Here is a 19,996-nt window from a genome sequence, read left to right on the forward strand (position 1 = left end):
ACCCGTGTCTTTTGCAGCACATGCGTCAGCTGGCGTGATGGAGGTGTCAGTCGCCAACCTGGTGCCCAGAAATCTCCACGTGGTCGCAATTGGACACACCCCAATAGCAAAACACGCCTGGCGCCTGGAGAATTTTCAAGCACTGCAGCTAACCGCAGGGTTGAAGTACTCCAGCTCCACACATGGACTGCTTCAGAGAAAAGTAAACTACAGCAGTTTGTTTCTCTCCTTTTGCCACAGTGCCAAGAGGGCAAGAAGTACCTTTATCCTATATCCCCTGCTGTTGAACTAGGGCAGAGGGTCTCAGTTTTTCTTCTTTTTTTACCACTTGAACATTTCTGGGACCACTTAATAAACTTGTTTTTTCGACAAATCCAAGCACACACAGAACTCATATTTTTATAACACTTCTTCATCAAAACCAGCTTCACACTTGAAACCAGTTCTTTATTATGGAAATTGTGGTCCCTAGGCTAAGCTGCTAGGAAAGCCCCCTTTAACTGGTGTTTTTTTTAATTAATTAATGGGCTATGCCAGTGCTGTGCCTTATTATGAAAATCATAGGCCACTTTGTTGGTCTGTTCAGTAGTCTGATCAAAATGGCCTCTGTTTCCATGGTTGGGGAAAGAATTACTGAAGCACAGAGACAAATGGAGAGATTCTCAACTTTTCCACAATATTTCTGTGGACCATCTGTGCAGAGCTTGTGGACCACCCATTGTCCACGGACCACACTTTAAGAACCTCTGAGCGAGGGAGGATGTAGACTTTGAAACTGCCACTCTAGCCAACTATGTGTTCTGCCCAGGAGGACCAAAATAGTTCTATTCTCCCGAATAATCCACACTTTCTTTTTCAAGCTTCCCATGGGAAATTGTAAACTATAACTGGTTTTTACAGCTGTAATTTAACCGGAAACTACCGCTTCCCAACTCGTGCTTACGAGAGGTAAATACAGTTCCGTCTGGAGAGATTTGATTTAACCATCATAACTAACAGCCACTGGTGGAGACTACCCCTAGCTTTAAAAAAAGTTGGAAACCCAACAAACAAAACATTTGGTCCTTTCTACATCTTCTGGCAAATTCTCCTGCTAGTTTGCCCAGTGGTAAAATGCCAGTGGAGAAAACACTCAAAAGAATTAAAAAGCATTTGGTGAATTGAAGATGTCTATGGAAAATATAAATAACGATTACTTGGGCGGGTGGTTTGATTTAATATTTGTATTCTGCTTTTCCAGCAGCAATGTTGAGCTCAAAGTGGCTCAAAATAAGAACAGTGTTTAAATTTTTTATTATTTTAACATGTAAATACAGTGGTGCCTCGCAAGACGAAAAGAATCCGTTCTGTGATTCTATTCGTCTAGCAGTTTTTTTCGTCTTGTGAAGCAAGCCCATTGAAGGATTAGCGCTATTAGCGCTTTTAGCGGCTTTTAGCGGCTTATCTGCTGATCGGATCAGCTGATAAGCGGCTTAGCGCTATTAGCAGCTTTTAGCTGCTTTTAGCGACTTATCTGCTGATCGGATCAGCCGATAAGCGGCTTAGCGCTATTAGCGGCTTTTAGCTGCTTTTAGCGGCTTATCTGCTGATCGGATCAGCTGATAAGCGGCTTAGCGCTATTAGCGGCTTTTAGCTGCTTTTAGCGGCTTATCTGCTGATCGGATCAGCTGATAAGCGGCTTAGCGGCTTAGAAAAGGGGGAGGAAAGGGGGGGGGAAACCAGCAGGAACTCGCAAGACATTGTCGTCTTGCGAAGCAAGCCCATAGGAGATTCGTTTTGCGAAGCACCTCCAAAACGGAAAACTCTTTCGTCTAGTGAGTTTTCCGTCTTGCGAGGCATTCGTCTTGCGGGGCACCACTGTAAGGAGAAAACAAAACAAATTCAGCAAACAATACAATACAAACTTGTAGTGATTCAAAATATCAAAAGTGGCTGCAGAGCACCATCAGTTGAGATGCTCTCTTTGGGAAAGGGCTGCTTTACTCAGTGCAGCAGAACAACCCTAGACATCAAGATCTTTTAAATCTTTATTTCCTTTCTACCCTCAGAGAAAGAAACTGATCAATTCCATCTTGTTTTTGGAGGAGTTGCAACAACAGATTCCTTAGCACGATGGGATTTATTCAGTGGGAAGGAAGAGGCTGCAAAGGAGGAGAATTGCGTCAACTCTCCCTCTGATCTTGACAATTTTGTAACTTCTGAAGAGGGATTAAAAATTAAAATAAAAGACTTGGATCTGGTGGGATAAGACATGAAAAGGAGGTGCTTTTTGAGCTCTGTGAATGTGTCCTTACCGATTTCTCTGTCACGTAGCTTTTTGGCAGAAGGGAAATCCTCAGCATAGCTGTCAACTTTTCCCTTTTCTTGCGAGGAATCCTATTCGGAATAAGGGAATTTTCCTTTAAAAAAGGGAAACGTTGACAGCTATGATCCTCAGGTGGGAGGAAGTTCTGTACCCGCCATTTTGCGATACAGCTATGCTGGAAATGTAGAAAGAGGTTTAACCATTATGGCTTCGCCCTAGGAGCCACGGGAATTGTAGTTTTGTGAGAACTGCAAATTGCCGGAGTGCTTTGGGCTGGGCCCCTGACAATGCTTAACTCGTTGCTCTGGCCTGCCCTCACTTTCTGTGTCTTCCTCTCTCTCTCTCGGCAGTCTGGAGCCCGGAGGGGCCGGGGTAGGGGAGCCCCCGCCGTCCTTTCTGCATCCCCAGTCTGAGGAGACTGAGCCGCGTGTTTCGGAACTGGAGCTTGACCCGCCCAACTGGCGGGAGCTCGTCCCCAACGACACCCTCCTCAGGCTGAAGAAAAGCGAAGTGAAGCGGCAAGAGGTCATCAATGGTACGTAGCTTGCTCTTACCCCCGGGTTTCCCACTTCAGAACAGCATCGGTTGGGGCTGGAAAAACAGACAAGTCAAGGGAAGGTGGGAGCAAGGTGGAACTGAGCACAAAGCAAAACATTGGGGGTTGGACTAGATGACCCTTGCGCCACAATTCTATGATTCTAAGAGTGATATACCGTATTTTTCGCTCTATAAGACTCACTTTTTCCCTCCTAAAAAGCAAGGGGAAATGTGTGTGCATCTTATGGAGCGAATGCAGGCTGCGCAGCTATCCCAGAAGCCAGAACAGCAAGAGGGATTGCTGCTTTCACTGCACAGCGATCCCTCTTGCTGTTCTGGCTTCTGGGATTCAGAATATTTTTTTTCTTGTTTTCCTCCTCCAAAAACTGGGTGCGTCTTATGGTCTGGTGCGTCTTATAGAGCGGAAAATACGGTACGCTTTTCTTTAGCTGTGATGGGGAATTCTCCCTATGAGGAAAGGTTGCCGCTTAATATGTAATTCCAGTCCAATTTCAGTTATGCCACATAACTTTAAAAACAGTTGCTTGCTCACTCAGTTGTCAGCGTTCCCCCAGGGTCTTTATTGACGTTGCTCTGCAGTTTTGTGATGGGTGTTAACTGTAAATTTTATCTGCGCTAGGCTTTGCCTTAACGGATTTGTTGTTTTAAATTTAGCTGTCCCGTTCCTTGTGGGTGGAAGGCGGGATGCAGATATTTTGAATAACTGAATTGTCCCTGTTTCAGCAGGACTAGAAACTTGCTTTATTCCTTTTAAGAGAAATTATAAGTGTGACACACCCACCCCATCGACACCAGTGCGGTACTTGCAACCCCTGCTTTCTTTTCTTTGACATGCCTCCCGTTTATCTCTCATGCACATTAATATCTAAATTGCAATAATAATAATAATAATAATAATAATAATAATAATAATAATAATAATAATAATATATTGTTTATACCCTGCCCATCTGGCTGGGTTTCCCCAGCCACTCTGGGCGGCTACCAACAAAGTATTAAAATACAGTAGTCTGTTAAACATTAAAAGCTTCCTTAAGAGGGCTGCCTTCAGAAGTCTTCTAAAAGTCTGGTAGTTGTTGTTCTCTTTGGCATCTGGTGGGAGGGCGTTCCACAGGGAGGGCGCCACTACCGAAAAGGCCGTGTATCTGGTTCCCTGTAACTTGGCTTCTCGCAGTGAGGGAACCACCAGAAGGCCCTCGGTGCTGGACCTCAGTGTCCGGGCAGAATAGACCGTACAGCATGGATGGGGAACCTCAGGCCTGGGGTGTCAAATGTGGCCCTCAAGCCATCTCTGTCTGGCCCTTGGGAATCTCCCTAGGCCACGCCCCCTCCTGAGCCACTCGCCCCTCCTCGAGTGCTTTTGCCTTGCTGGAATATGCCCTTGAATACTGTGATCCTTGGATGAAGGGCGGTGCGTTAATTAAAAGGAAATAAAAAGGCTGGCTTGCTTGGGGAAAAGGCTAGAAAGAGGTTTGTGTGGGAGTGAAAAAACTACTTTATATTCATTATTCCGCCCAAGGTTGGAAAGGGTTCCCCACACACCTGCGCTACGGGCAGAGGACACCTGCCCTGACATTCCCTCTGCCCTTTTCTCCCACAGAGCTGTTCATCACGGAACACGCCCACCTGCGCATGTTACGGGTGCTGCTGGAGGTCTTCTACCAACCTCTGCTGGCTGAGGAGCACTTCATTTACAAGGAACTGGCCAACATCTTCCCCAGCTTGGAGGACTTGATTGATGAACACAGTGAGTGCATGAAGAGGCACAGCCGAGGCAATCTACCAGAAACACACACACAGGCCAGGTTTATTTTCCTGAAATAGCTGCAGTTCCTTGGCTATGTGTTTCTTTCTTTTTTTTGTAAATGCTTTTTATTAAGTTTTCATTTCAAATACGCAGGTGGCGCTGTGGGTTAAACCACAGAGCCTAGGACTTGCCGATCAGAAGGTTGGCGGTTCGAATCCCCGCGACAGGGTGAGCTCCCGTTGCTCGGTCCCAGCTCCTGCCAACCTAGCAGTTCGAAAGCACGTCAAAGTGCAAGTAGATAAACAGGTACCGCTCTGACGGGAAGGTAAACGGTGTTTCCGTGCTCTGCTCTTGTTCGCCAGAAGCGGCTTAGTCCTGCTGGCCACATGACCCGGAAGCTGTACGCCGGCTCCCTCGGCCAATAAAGCGAGATGAGCGCTGCAACCCCAGAGTTGGTCACGACTGGACCTAACAGTCAGGGGTCCCTTTACCTTTACCTTATTTCAAATACACCACCACCAACAAAATACACAAATATTTCAAATCTTTTTACATCTGCCTTACTTTACGCTCCGTAGAGCAGTTAACTTTCCTCTTCCCTTCCGCAGGTTTTCTTATTCCAATCCCTAATCCACAGTTCCTTAATAATAACTAAACCATGACGTAAGATTTATTTCAGTCCTGCTAACGTCTTCAAATTTCTACAGTTCTCACTTATATAGACCACAAATTTACTCCATTCTTTTTGGCACTTTGTTTCCTCCTGACTACGAATCCCATGGGTCAGTTTTGCTAATTCCGCGTACTCCTTCACAGTTGGTATCTCATGTGTTTCTCATTTTTGGGCTATCAAAACTCCGGCAGCTGTCGTAGCGTACATATATAATCTTTTGTCCATCTTCTTAATATCCTCTCCTGTCAAACCTAGCAATAGTCTTCAGGCTTTTTTGGGAATGTATATTTAAGCATCTTTTTTAATTCATTCTGGATCGATTCCCCAAACTCTTTCATTTTACCACATGTCCACCACATGTGGTAAAAATCATCCTTTTCTTTACATTTCTTTACATTTTACTACTCGTCCTATACATTTTTGCTAGTTTGGCAGGTGTTAGATACCAGCGATAAACCATTTTCAAGGGAAGTAATAGTGCCACTGTATTCTGCTCTGGTCAGACCTCACCTGGAGTACTGTGTCCAGTTCTGGGCACCACAGTTCAAGAAGGACACTGACAAACTGGAACGTGTCCAGAGGAGGGCAACCAAAATGGTCAAAGGCCTGGAAACGATGCCTTATGAGGAACGGCTAAGGGAGCTGGGCATGTTTAGCCTGGAGAAGAGGAGGTTAAGGGGTGATATGATAGCCATGTTCAAATATATCAAAGGATGTCACATAGAGGAGAGAGAAAGGTTGTTTTCTGCTGCTCCGGAGAAGCGGACACGGAGCAATGGATCCAAACTACAAGAAAGAAGATTCCACCTAAACATTAGGAAGAACTTCCAGACAGTAAGAGCTGTTGGACAGTGGAATTTGCTGCCAAGGAGTGTGGTGGAGTCTCCTACTTTGGAGGTCTTTAAGCAGAGGCTTGACAACCATATGTCAGGAGTGCTCTGATGGTGTTTCCTGCTTGGCAGGGGGTTGGACTCGATGGCCCTTGTGGTCTCTTCCAACTCTATGATTCTATGATTCTATGATTCATTACATTCTCTTTTAAAGTAGTACATTCAGTCCTTGGCTATGTGTTTCCGTTGTGAGCACCCACATACCGTGGAACAAGGAACAAGGCCTGGGCGAGTGGAGAAGGGTCTTTGAGCCTGTAGGGACTTCCCACTTATGCTGGTTCCTTCAGCGTATGAGCTGGTTAACACTCAGTAAATGAGAATTTCCTTGAGGAGAGGAGGTCGTTGTGCTGTTTTTTTTCCTCAACCAGTGTCTCTCTCTGTTTCTTTTTCTCTTCTCAGAGGTGTTTCTGGAGAGCTTGAAGAAGCTGAGGGAGGAAAACAATTCCCTTGTTTCTGAAATCGGGAACACTTTGCTGGCTCGGGTAAGGGGGGTGGGGGAGGCCATCTTGGACCAGTATTTTGAGGGACGGAGGGCAGCGTTGCCGGGGGTGGGGGTCTTCCTGAGAAATTAAAAGGCTTTGGAGCAGGGATCAAAAGTTCAGGCAGGGCCGTGGTTCATGGATGAGGAGTGGAACAGACTGAAGCATGCCGGCTGAGGGAAGAACGAAGAGCATGAGGTCAGATCAGGGCTTCGTTTTGATGAAACGGGATCCTTGCCGCCCACAGAGCTGATGTTAGCAGATTGGGTATGAGCTGTGTAAGCTCAAAGCTCTCCTCCAGTTCAGCGAGACGGTGTGGTAGTCAAGACCAGGGAGATTGGGGTACAAATCCCCAGTCTGTCAGGGAGCTCCCTGCGTGATCTTCGGCCCAATCGGTCACCCTCAGCGTAATCTCCTTCAAAGGGTTGTTGTGAGGATAAAATGGGGGGGGGGGGAGGAGAATTATGTATGGCTCCTTGGGCTTCTTGGAGGAAAGGTGGGAGGCAAATGCAACCCATCAATCAATCAATCAATCAATCAATCAGTCAATCAGTCCATGAATGCCCTATTTGACCTTAATCAAGGCACAGGTTATGCTCTGTGGCCAGACATATATCTTACGATCTTCCATTTCATTTTGATATCATTTTTCTACTGCTTGTATTAATACATCTGTTTAATAATAATAATAATAATAATAATAATAATAATAATAAATTTATTATTTATACCCAACCCATCTGGCTGGGTCTCCCCAGCCACTCTGGGCGGCTTCCAGCAGAACACTAAAATACAATAACCTATTAAACATTAAAATCTTCCCTAAACAGGGCTGCCTTCAGATGTCTTCTAAAAGTTTGGTAGTTATTTTTCTCTTTGACATCTGGTGGGAGGGCGTTCCACAGGGCGGGCGCCACCACCGAGAAGGCCCTCTGCCTGGTTCCCTGTAACTTGGCTTCTCGTAGCGAGGGAACAGCCAGAAGGCCCTCAGAGCTGGACCTCAGTGTGCGGGCAGAACGATGGGGGTGGAGACGCTCCTTCAGGTATACTGGGCCGAGACCATTTAGGGCTTTAAATGTCAGCACCAACACTTTGAATTGTGCTCGGAAACGTACTGGTTGATGGGTTGTTCTTATTCTTAACGTGAGCTCACTCTGTTACTTTTTTAAAAATTTCTGTTACATTTTCAATAAAAATATGCATTTTGAAAAAAACGAATCAATAGATAAGGCTTGAGTTGTCTCCATCTTACTCTCTGATACAGATATACTCAAAGCATAGCCCGTGAGCCGGCAGGTGGAGCATAAAAATATTGCAAGGGGTGGGGCCGTAAGGTCTTTAAAAAAATAAAATTAGGAGTAAAGAACATCTCAAACAGCTCCTAAACGATCCCTGTGGAATCTTTGCCCTCTTGACCATGTGTGAAATATATCTTATTATGTCTCTGTTACTGTACTTATCTCGGTTTCTCTCTTCTGAGGGAAAATACTGGGGGCAGGGAAGGAATGGTTTCAAATAGGTGTGGGGAACCTTTGTCCGCCCAGAGGTTGGGGAACTACAGCTCCAAACACTCCTGGCTATTGGCCATGATTGCTAGGGCCGATGGGAGTTGTAGTTCAGCTCCCCTGGAGGGACAAAGGTTCTCGACTCGTGGTTTAAATTGTACAGTGAAGGCAAAGGTTGGGAATGGGGCCTGTCAGAAAGAGCTTTTCCCCCTGAGATCCCCAGATGTGTGTGGGGGGGGGCAGGATAACAACTTTTGTGTGGCTCAGCACTTAGATGATGCCACACAATGAGCCAGTGTGGTGTGGTGGTTAAGAGCAATGGACTCGTGATCTGGTGAACTGGGTTCGATTCCCTGCTCCTCCACATGCAGCTGCTGGGTGACCTCGGGCTAGTCACACTTCTCTGAAGTCTCTTTGCCCCACTCACCTCACAGAGCGTTTGTTGTGGGGGAGGAAGGGAAAAGGAGATTGTTAGCCGCTTTGAGACTCCTTAGGGTAGTGATAAAGTGGGATATCAAATCCAAACTTAATGGCTGCGCAGGTGAATCAGCCCAGGTACATCACAGTGATTCTTGAGTAGCCAAAAATGGTATGAAGAGGCAAAGTGGGGGGCAAGGCAGAGGTTATCTTAGCTATCAGAAAGGGACCGAAGGTTTGCAAGATCCCTCTGTGTGATCAACTCGCCAACCTCCTTTCCCGCCCCCCAGTTTGATGGTCCTGAAGGAGCCTGGTTCCAGAAGATCTCGGCTCGTTTCTGCAGCCGCCAGTCGTTTGCTCTGGAACAGCTGAAAGCCAAGCAGAAGAAGGAGCCGCGTTTTAACCAGTTCATCCAGGTAACCGCTGCTGGAGACCGGGGATAGCTCAGTCAGTAGAGCACGAGACTCTTAATGTCAGGGTCGTGGGTTTGAGCTCCACGTGGGGCAAAAGATGCCTCCATTGCAGCGGATTGGACTAGATGACCCTCATGGTTCCTTCCGACTCTGCAATTCTACGATTCTATAAAATCACCTCTCCTTCCATGGTAGGGCCATGTACCTTTCTGGTGAAAAAAATTGCTATAGGCTGTACAATTGAGCATCCCAAGAAACCTTTTATGTTGTACAAAAATGATGAATTAAGTTTCCAATTCTTAAAGGCTGTGAGGTAATTCTGAGGCAATTCTCTTTTTAGTGTGAGACTTAAGCATACACAGAATAAATTTTCGTAAAGCATGTGCCCAGTTAAAAATTATTTTGGGTAACTTTATTTGGCTTTTTGTGGATGAGTTTTTTTTTAATAAAAAAAAAACCCTAGCAGGCCTGGTTAAGGGTGGTATTCAATGCTAGGTCCAGTGGGTCTACTCTAAGTAGGACTTAGTTGAAGACAGCCCTAGGTTCCTACTCCCTTTCTCCCAGTGAAATATTTCCCTGTTAGAGTCAGGTGATATTCTTTCATTAATCAAAAGTATATGCCATTAAGAGGGGGGGAAGTTGTTGGTTTTGCAAACACTGAGCTTGGATACCGGTCCAAAAAAAAACCCCGACCCCGGGGAGGCTTTTCCCACCGTACCTCCTCCATTTACCCAGACTCAGTGAGCAGCCAGGTGTGTTCCTCTCATCCCTGCAGGAAGCAGAAAGTCAGCCTCGCTGCCGGCGGTTGCAACTGAAGGACATCATCCCCATCGAGATGCAGAGGCTTACCAAATATCCGCTGCTGCTTCACAACATTGCCAAATGCACAGGTGAGCAGAGGTGGGGAGGATGGAGGTCGCTGTGACAATCGCACAGGGACAGCTAAGCCAAGGGCGGAACAGACGACATACTGTACATTTAAAGTGCTGAGATAGCCGCTTTAAATATGCATGGCTTCCCCTAAAGAATTCTGGGAGCTGTGGTTTTGTTAGGGGTTGGGGTTCAGAGTTGTTGGTAGGCCCTCTGCCCTCCTCCCAAAGCTACGATTCCCTGAGTTCCCTGTGAAGAGGGATTGGTTGTTAAAGCCGCTCTGGGAGATTGTCTGAGTCTTGATTTTGCTGTGTTGGTGAAGGATTCACAGTATTTTCCTCCCTCCTGGGGGAAAAACCAACCCTGAATCTAGAGCCGAGCTGAATTCTACATAGGGAAACACTGGGGCTGTATTTAACGGGGTGCCTTTTGAAAAATCATGTCCACCTTTTTCGATCTGTGCTGCAGAGGAGGCCGAGGAACGGGAGAAAGTGCAGAAGGCGGCCAACTGCTGTCGGCAGATCCTCAACCACGTCAATCAGGAGGTGCGCGACATGGAGAACTTGCTGGTAAGTGCCCTTCTTCTTCTTCTTCTTGATGCCTGACAACATCATGCCTCAAGGGCCGCCTCTCCCCGTACGAACCAATCCGGCCCCTGCGATTGTCGCCTGAGGCCTTTTTCTGCACGCCAACACGAGAACGGGCCTTTTGAGCGGTGGCCACCCCCTTTTGTGGAGTGTGCTCTCCCCAGGGAAGCTAACCTGGTGCCTTCATTACTTAAATCTAGGCACTAGATTGTTTTCTCCCAGTCCTTCGGCTTTTATTTATCTGTGGGACGTTTTCATCCTGTCTTTAAAAATACCTGAATGAGTTTTAGAGTTCTTTTATGTTTTGCTTTATGCTCGTTTTAAGGCATGTGTTATTATTTATTGATTGTTTATTATAATAATTTTTATTGGTATTTACACACATTTTCCAACATATCATTCTTTTAAACATCATTTCAAAATCTTTGGCTATCACAGCCCTTCAACCTCAACTGATGGTTTTCTAAAATCTTTTCTAATTATGCATTTTGCTACTATAGTTATTGCTTTTAATTCAAATCTTAATACCTATTCTTAATTCTTTTCACAATAATTTATATATTACTCCTTACAAAACTTCTTTTAACTCTACAAGCGATATCAGTTGGTTCCAGTTGCTTTCCAAATATGTCGAAAACTTCTTCCATTCCTTTAGGAAAATCTGGTGCTGCTGGTTCCAAATTTTCCCTGTTAATCTCACCATCTTAGCATAGTTCACCAGTTTCCCTTGCCACTCTTCTTTAGTTGTCATTTCTTCTTGCTTCCATCTTTGGGCTAACAATATCCTTGCTGCAGTTATCGCATATAAAAACAATTTTTTATGATTCATATGAATGTCTGTACCCACAATAAATTGGGTACAGTGGTGCCTCGCAAGACGAAAAGAATCCGTTCTGTGATTCTCTTCGTCTAGCAGTTTTTTCGTCTTGCGAAGCAAACCCATTGACGGATTAGTGCTATTAGCGGCTTTTAGCTGCTTATCTGCTGATCGGATCAGCTGATAAGCGGCTTAGCGGCTTAGAAAAAGGGGGGGAAGGAAAAAAACCCAGCAGGAACTTGCAAGACATTGTCGTCTTGCGAAGCAAGCCAATAGGAGATTCGTTTTGCAAAGCACCTCCAAAACGGAAAACTCTTTCGTCTAGCGAGTTTTCCGTCTTGCGAGGCATTCGTCTTGCGGGGCACCACTGTATTTATTGTTTGCACGTCACTTTGAGTTAGCTTTTTTTTTTTTTTAAGTGACTAATAAGTTTGATAAATGAATAAATACCTCTCTGTTGGGCAGCTGCTCTTTCTAATCCTCCCTTGCCACTCTCTCTCTGTATGTGTGTGTCCTCTTCCCTGCGTTTTTCAGAAACTGAAAGATTATCAGCGTCGCCTGGACCTCTCCAACCTGAAGCAAAGTACTGATCCACTGCTTAGTGACTTTAGGGTGAGTTTCCGGCCTAGTATTTCCTCCCTGGTTGCTAGCTGGGGAGTCGGGAACTTGTTGAGCACCCAAATATTCTCCATCATCCCTGACTTTGGACCCTGCTGGTTGGAGCTGATGGGAGTCTAGCAACATCTGGAGGGCCAGCTTTTCAATGGGGTGGGGAGCAAATTCTCTAACAAAATTTCCACCTGTTTTCCTCGAGGGAGCCTGCCCCCTTTTAAAGAACTTAGCATGTCTCTCCATGCTTAGGCTGTACCTGTTGGGTTTCAGACCGTCACGCGGCTGCTATCAAGGGGGAAGGGGCCTCTCTTTTGAAATGTGGCTTTAAGGCTGCTCTGAGCAACTGGTCTGCTCAGTTTACGTAATGAGGTTTGTAAAATTACAGTGGTGCCTCGCAAGACGAAAAGAACCCGTTCTGTGATTCTCTTCGTCTAGCGGTTTTTTCGTCTTGCGAAGCAAGCCCATTGACGGATTAGCGCTATATTAGCGGCTTTTAGCGGCTTATCGGCTTATCAGATCAGCTGATAAGCGGCTTAGTGGCTTAGAAAAAGGGGGGGAGGAAAAAAACCCCGCAGGAACTCGCAAGACATTTTCGACTTGCGAAGCAAGCCCATAGGAGATTCGTTTTGCGAAGCACCTCCAAAATGGAAAACTCTTTCGTCTAGCGAGTTTTCCGTCTTGCGAGGCATTCGTCTTGCGGGGCACCACTGTATAAGAGAGTTTCTTTGATTTGGAGTGAAAAGTGTGGTCTTCCATGAGCTCTGGTTTCCCCAGGGCCTCAGGTTTTATCTCCACGCTCCTGCTTCTTAATGCAACTCTTTGTGCGTGAAATGATAGCGTATGCAAAACCTCAGGCTGTAACCAGCTCTTTCCCACAGAACGACATCACCAAGAAAAACCTCGTCTACGAGGGACCCCTGACTTGGCGTATCACCAAGGATAAATCAGTAGGTAAGTTGAGCTCAGGCTCACTCTTCCTTAGGATCCTTCCTCGGCTTAAACTCTGGGACAGGGCTTTGATTCAAAAACTTCTTCTTGATGCCAGGGGCGGCGTGCTGACGCAATTGAAATAAGATTTGAGTGGATTTATTTATTTAAATCCTTCTCATCCCACTCTTCAGCCCCAAAAATGATTAGAAATGGGACCCCTACAGGACTTGCAGTCAGAAAGGCATGTCACAAGAGGAAAAGGGATTGGTGGGGAGGAGGAAAAAAGAAAGCTCAGGCACCATTACAGAGTTCTTGCAGTGACCAGCTGGAATGGCATTATTTCCAGGAGAGGAGTGGGTTTCCTTCACTGAATAACAATCCCCACCCTGGGGCTGACCTTGTGGGCAGTTTCCCCATCAGTCTTGCTGAATAATGGGCTTGCTGTCCTCCAAGCAATTGTTTTATTTACGTATTGTTACAATTCTTCACTTGAGCGCTGGGAGACTAGCAGGGAGGTCAGCGCAAGGGAACAGCGCTTGGTAGGCCTTTCAGCCTTGCATGGGCCCTGGGACCCTTATGCAACCTTGTTGACGTTGACTGAGTTTGAGGTTTGTGGGCGTGGCTTCTGAGTCGAAGGGGTGGGGCTTTCAATGGCTCCACCCCCTCAGGGCTCCCCTTTCTGTAAGCTCAGCTTTGGTGGGGGCCTGGGCTTCCCAGCAAGGCTCGGAAGCGTACGTCAGACCTCTGACCTTCTCTCTCTTACCCCCCACCCCTCCCAAAAAAGATGTCCACGTTCTCCTGCTGGACGACATCTTGGTGCTTCTGCAGAAGCAGGAGGAACGCCTGGTCCTCAAGTGCCACAGCCGCACCATCAACCCAACCCCTGACGGGAAGCAGATGTTGAGCCCCATCATCAGGCTCAATTCGGCCATGACACGCGAAGTTGCCACAGGTGGGTGCTGTGGTGGCGGGTGGGTGTGGCCGAGCCCCCGGTCATCTCACGGACTATTGACCCGTACACCACTAATCCGCTGCCACCAACCAGTAATACTAATAATAATAATATTTTTTATTTATACCCCGCCCTCCCCAGCCAAGGCCGGGCTCAGGGCGGCTAACAAGCAATAATAAAAACAAGTAGAATGAATACAACTTAAAAACAAGATTAAAATACAACATTAAAATATTAATATTAAAATGCAGCCTCATCACAGGAGGAGAAAGGAAAAAGAAAGAGGGGGAGGGAATCAAATTGTCTCCAAGCCAAAGGCCAGGCGGAACAACTCTGTCTTACAGGCCCTGCACAGAAAGAAATCAGATCCTGCAGGGCCCTGGTCTCATGAGACAGAGCGTTCCACCAGGCCGGAGCCAGTGTTGAAAAGGCCTTGGCTCTGGTTGAAGCTAATCTAACTTCCTTAGGGCCTGGGACCACTAGGGTGTTGCTATTTATGGACCTTGAGGCTCTCCGTGGGGCATACCGGGAGAGGCGGTCCCGTAGGTACAAGGGTCCTAGGGCTTTAAAGGTCAAAACCAGCACCTTAAATCTGACCCTGTTGTTACTCTTTACCTTCTTAGTCTTATTTTATCCTGTCTCTAACTCTTCTACCTCCCCTCACACAAGAACCAACTGCACTAACAGTCTCTCTATTTCCAACTGTCTTTCCCAACCAACCAACTAAAAACCAACCAACCCAAATATCGGGCTAAGCCCTTTTATAATCAGGTAGGCTCCGCCTCTGGCTTTTCTATTGGTCTATTAACTATTGGTCTATTAACTCTTTCTCTCCCCCTGTAAAGACATTTAAAAAAGAACAGGCAAACGCCACAGTGGATGAGGTGAGGTGGAAGCCCCTCTGCTTTGAAAGTGTGTGGATTAGGACCGGAGGTGTAGTGGTCTGGGGTCACGGGGTGTGTGTGTCAAAGACACCTTACTATTTCTGCAGCCAGGTTCCCATCTCCAGTATCTTAGAGCTGCCTGGCTAGCGTGAAAGGGGTAGCTTTTTAGCCACTGAGAAGAATTATTCTCATCTTTCGTGCTGATTGGAACCAGTCAGAGCGAAAGGAGGCGACTCTGCCGCTGAGGACGGAGGAGCAACATAATAATAATAATAATAATAATAATAATAATAATAATAATAATAATAATAATAATTTTTTTATTATTCTGCCCTCCCCAGCTGAAGCCGGGCTCAGAGCGGCTAACAACAATAAAAGTAACACAGTTTACATAAAATCACAATCAATTAATTGAAGTGCATTCTAAAATCAATTCATTTTAAATTCAATTCAAAAACAAATTAATGGCAACCATTGGGCTAGAGTTCTATGAGGATTACAGAAGGAGGGGGTCAGGCTGTGCCTTGGCCAAAGGCCTGGTGGAACATCTCTGTCTAGCAGGCCCTGCAGAAAGATGTCAAGTCCTGCAGGGCCCTAGTCTCTTGTGACAGAGCGTTCCACCAGATTGGAATTTATATACCACCCTATGTCTGGGGGTCTCAGGGCAGTTCGCAGAATAAAATCAAGATATAAAACCACAAAATACCTAATAAAAATAAAAACAACAACCCAGTAGCCCCACCACCACCACGACAAAAAAACTCATTTTAAAAAGGGCAGAGGGGTCATTGTTCTGTATGCTTCAGAGCTAAGCATTTAGAGACACTGAGAACACAAGGGGCTTCTCAGGTTGAAGAGAATGGTATTCAAGTTCTGTTACATGCAATGGAACTTCAAGGAAGGCACAGCTTAGGTCACTCGGAAGATACTGGAGAGCTCCATGTCCTTTGCACAGAAAATAGTAGATCTGGCTCGAAGGCAATACGTGGAGATCTGCAATGATAGCTGCAATGGATCCATTATTATTATTATTATTATTATTATTATTATTATTATTATTTATTTATTTATTATTAAATTGTAAAATTATTTTATAATATTATAAAATAATAACAACAATATTATAATATTATCGTTCAGCCCGATCACTGAGATCCAGCTCCGAGGGCCTTCTGGCGGTTCCCTCACTGCACGAAGTGAGGTTACAGGGAACCAGGCAGAGGGCCTTCTCGGTAGTGGCACCCGCCCTGTGTAACGCCCTCCCTTCAGATGTGAAGGAAATAAGCAGCTATCTTCCTTTTAAAAGACATCTGAAGGCAGCCCTGTTCAGGGAAGTTTTTAATATTTAATGCTGTACTGTTTTTAACATTTGATTGGGAGCCGCCCAGGGTGGCTGGGGAAACTCAGCCAGATGGGCAGGGTATAAATAATAAATTATTATTATTATTATTAGCCGTCATTGCAGGGTTTTTAAGCAAAGGTTGGACAGCCACCTGTCATGGATGCTTTAGCTGAGATCCCTGCATTGCAGGGGGTTGGACTAGATGACCGTTGGGGGTCCCTTCCAACTCTACAATTCTGTGATTCTGTGACTGTATAGTATTGAAGGGGGTGTGGCTATGAGGGGACATGGCTGTGAGGGGAACCCTGTGCTACCGATTGGGATCAAAGCAGCAAAGTTAAGTCACACAGCACTAGATTAAGAATGTGGGTATCGTCCCCCCCAGGAAGCTTTTAAGCGGAGGAGGAATACGGTTTGGTGGTGGAGCATGTGCTTTGCATTTGGGGAGACCAAGGCTGGCTCTCTTTGGTGAATGAAGGAACTCCAGGAACAAGATTGTGGGCACCTACAAGGCCTAGCAGGCTTTTCTTTGGCCGGGATAGTTCCCTGGCAGCGAGGAAACTTCGTATGACCATTACGTTTCTTTGGTTGTGGAAGAAAAGGAAACCTTGAAACGGAACAGGCAGTACAAGCTAAATTAAAAAAAACCCAAACCTTGCAGCAGCTATTAATAGTTTAGCGTTCGGCTCAGGGCCATTCTCGTCTCCTATGCTGTTTTTAAATAAAAGATTGGGACGGAAGCCACAAACAGCCTAGATCCTCCCTGTTACCTTGAATAATCTAAAATTCTGCTGCAAGCACAGCTCTGACTGCAGTCGGTCTCTGTATTCTTGGCCGTGCGTCATCCGCACCCAGGCAGCATGAATTCTGTGCCAGGAATGCGGAATTCTGCAACCTGCACAAACTTACATGCAAGTTGGGCAGTTTTTAAAAAAGATAAATTTGGCATGAATTGACAGCAATCCTCTCTATTCCTGATACACTGGGACTCAGTATATGCTGCTGGTGCTGTGGGCAGGGTAGCCCACACAGGCTCAGGCTAAGGGGTTTGGGGGAATCGTTTAACCAGAAGATGCAGAAATGGTATAAAAAACAACAGACAAGCCCCTTGAGTCCTTAGGAAAGTTGCCACATCCCACTGATCAGAGGCCCTCACCCCCCACTGCACTGACTTCCTGCCTGCACATAGAGGCAGCCAATGAACTCAGGGCAACAAGAACATGCCCCTGCCACACACCCCTGCTCACACACAAAAGGACGCCACAGAACCTCCAGTCCCAGTGGCAGAGCCAACAAAAACCTTACTGATGCCAGTCCCCAGGGATCTCTCCAGACATGGGTTTGAATCCCCTTAGCTCAGGCACAGAGAATCTCCAGGCCTCTCTGCCTTGCCCTCAGTACGCTCCCTAGACCAGCCTTTTTCAACCTTTGGGTCCCCAGATGTTGTTGAACTACAACTCCCATCTCCCCTAGCTAGCAAGGCCAGAGCTCAGGAATGATGGGAGTTGTAGTCCAATAACATCTGGGGACCCACAAGTTGATAACCGCTGCCCTAGACCATGGGTAGGCAAACTAAGGCCCGGCGGCCGGATCTGGCACAATCACCTTCTCAATCCGGCCCGGCGACAGTCTGGGAATCAGCAGGTTTTTACCTGAGTAGAATGTGTGCTTTTATTTAAAATGCATCTCTGGGTTATTTGTGGGGCATAGGAGTTCGTTCATCCCCCCCCCCTCCAAAAAAAAATAATGGTCCAGCCCCCACACAAGATCTGAGGAACAGTGGCCCAGCCCCCTGCTGAAGAAGTTTGCTGACCCCTGCCCTAGACCATGCCCATCGCCGACACTGCTTCACCCATAGAAACATATCATTGGAAAGGGACCTCAAGGGTTTTCTAGTCCAACCCCCTGCAATGTAACAGTATTTTGCCCAACATGGGGCTCGAACCCACAGCCCTAAGATTAAGAGTATTATGCTCTACCGACTGAGTGCCTCTGCCTTAAAATGTTACAGGTAGGTAGCCATGTTGGTCTGCCGTAGTCAAAACAAACTAAAAAAATTCCTTCCAGTATCTGAAGAAGTGTGCGTGCACACGAAAGCTCATACCAATAACTAACTTGGTTGGTCTCTAAGAGGCTACTGGAAGGAACTTTTTTATTTTGCCTTAAAATGTTTCTGCCTGGCTGGAATGTGCCCTTGAAACCCCGACTCCTCCTCCTCCTTGCCTGGATGGAAGGCAGGAGGGAAAGTGTGTAGCCGACTGTACAAAGGTAGCATTTACACTCGTCCCGTTTCACCTCTGGCCCTGCCCACCCCTGGCATGCGGCCCCCAGAAGGTTGGCTGGAAACGCCCTATCGGGCAAACCTCAACTGGGCACTGGGTGCAAGTTCTGAGATAGGTCCTTCTCCTCTTTTTTGATTCTGAACCTGCCGTTTCCTTCTTTCCTCTTAGATATCAAGGCTTTCTACGTGATTTTCAGCTGGGAGGACGGAGCTCAGATCTATGAGCTGGTTGCACAGACAGTGTTGGAAAGGAAGAAGTAAGAAACGGGGGAGGCGAGATTGAGATGCTGGGGCGGGGGGGGGAGGTGGGCATTCACCGCTGGAGTACCAACCACCACCACCCTAGCTTGATGCCCTCCACGTTTTGGCTCGCTGGCTGATGGGAGTTGTAGCCCAAAGCATCTAGAAGGCACCAGTTTGGGGAAGGCTGGGTTTAGTCTGTGAGCTGGAGTGGGTGGCAGAAACAGAGGGGTGATAGGTTTGGAGGTGAGGGGGGTTCAATTTTCTCAGCTTCCATCCAGGGTCAGTTTTCAAAATATGACTTTGCCTAGCACCAAGGGACGCGGGTGGCGCTGTGGGTTAAACCACAGAGCCTAGGGCTTGCCGATCAGAAGGTCGGCGGTTCAAATCCCCACAACGGGGTGGGCTCCCGTTGCTCGTTCCCTGCTCCTGCTAACCTAGCAGTTCGAAAGCACACCAGTGCAAGTAGATAAATAGGTACTGCTCCAGCGGGAAGGTAAACGGCGTTTCCGTGCGCTGCATGCCGGAAGCAGCTTAGTCATGCTGGCCACATGACCCAGAAGCTGTACGCCGGCTCCCTCGGCCAGTAAAGCGAGATGAGCGCCACAACCCCAGAGTTGGCCATGACTGGACCTAATGGTCAGGGGTCCCTTTACCTTTACCTAAGGTCTTTAAGCTTATTATTATTATTATTATTAATTGAATTTTTATACCACACTATACTCACAGATGCCATTCCTTAATGTGAGCTGAGGCTCCTCCGTGGGCTTATAGTGATGAGTGTCTCTGAGCATGTTCTAAGCGCCTCTGCCATAAGCAGTACATTTGGCATTTAAGGGGCCAGGCTTCCAGGTTTGGAGATTCCAGGCCAGCGTGAGCCCCATCACCTCTAACTGTTGTCGAATCAACCAGTCAGTTTTTGTTTTACCCGATTCCCTTCCTTTGTTCTTTTCTAGCTGGTGCAGTATGATCAGCGACACGGCCGGCTCTCTGAAGGTCCCCATTAAACCACGGCTTTCAGTGCCAAACAGTCGGTCTTCGCCACACAGCCCCAGCTTGTAAGCCTGGTGTTCCTGGGGAGGGAAAATGTCTAAACCTTTCTCGTACCAAAGGCCACGTGGGGCATTTTCTGGGGCCTGCATGCCAGAAGCAAGTGGGGCAAAGTCAGAGGCAAGAATGAGGAAGGTAGCGGATGGGACGTTTTCCTTTGTGCGTTCCAGCCATGCAAAAACCAGGAGTTTTTGCAAACATAACCTCCACGCAGCGTCTCTCCATCCAGACCAGTGAGAGGCAATATCACAGTTCAAAGAAAGGTCCCATCCGGGCAGAAGAATTTTAGGGAGGAGGCAGAGGGAGAAGACTGAGAGGAGGAGGTGTCCGAAGCTGGAGAGGTAACAGGGTTTAGTGAGCAGGGAGAGCCTGTGGCAGAGAGAAGTGCAGAATCTGAAGCAGAAGCAGAAGAGGAGGCCAAGAGTCCAGCTAGGGAAGAGGCAG

At 46.9% G+C, this 19,996-nt stretch overlaps 1 protein-coding gene and 1 long non-coding RNA gene across 12 annotated transcripts in view; one reads left to right on the forward strand and one right to left on the reverse strand.

Annotated features, from left to right (window-relative positions):
• ARHGEF1 (Rho guanine nucleotide exchange factor 1) overlaps positions 1-19,996 on the forward strand; it is a 74,363-nt gene that overhangs the window by 45,227 nt on the left and 9,140 nt on the right. For all 11 annotated transcript variants that reach the window (XM_082232630.1, XM_082232636.1, XM_082232637.1 and 8 more), the window contains 11 exons: positions 2,656-2,840; positions 4,464-4,610; positions 6,573-6,655; positions 8,865-8,990; positions 9,763-9,877; positions 10,326-10,426; positions 11,796-11,873; positions 12,752-12,824; positions 13,588-13,755; positions 18,432-18,519; positions 19,459-19,560. In XM_082232630.1, the coding sequence (XP_082088756.1) occupies positions 2,656-2,840; positions 4,464-4,610; positions 6,573-6,655; positions 8,865-8,990; positions 9,763-9,877; positions 10,326-10,426; positions 11,796-11,873; positions 12,752-12,824; positions 13,588-13,755; positions 18,432-18,519; positions 19,459-19,560 (1,266 nt within the window). The remainder of the gene's footprint in view (positions 1-2,655; positions 2,841-4,463; positions 4,611-6,572; positions 6,656-8,864; positions 8,991-9,762; positions 9,878-10,325; positions 10,427-11,795; positions 11,874-12,751; positions 12,825-13,587; positions 13,756-18,431; positions 18,520-19,458; positions 19,561-19,996) is intronic.
• On the reverse strand, positions 10,829-19,522 carry LOC309537761. The gene is made up of 3 exons (XR_014222000.1): positions 19,431-19,522; positions 14,736-14,880; positions 10,829-11,233 (listed from the first exon to the last, which is right to left on the reverse strand). It is a non-coding gene; the product is annotated as an uncharacterized lncRNA (long non-coding RNA).

This window comes from Podarcis vaucheri (assembly GCF_965113315.1).
Source record: "Podarcis vaucheri genome assembly, chromosome: 7".
Classification (NCBI taxonomy): Eukaryota; Metazoa; Chordata; class Lepidosauria; order Squamata; family Lacertidae; genus Podarcis; species Podarcis vaucheri.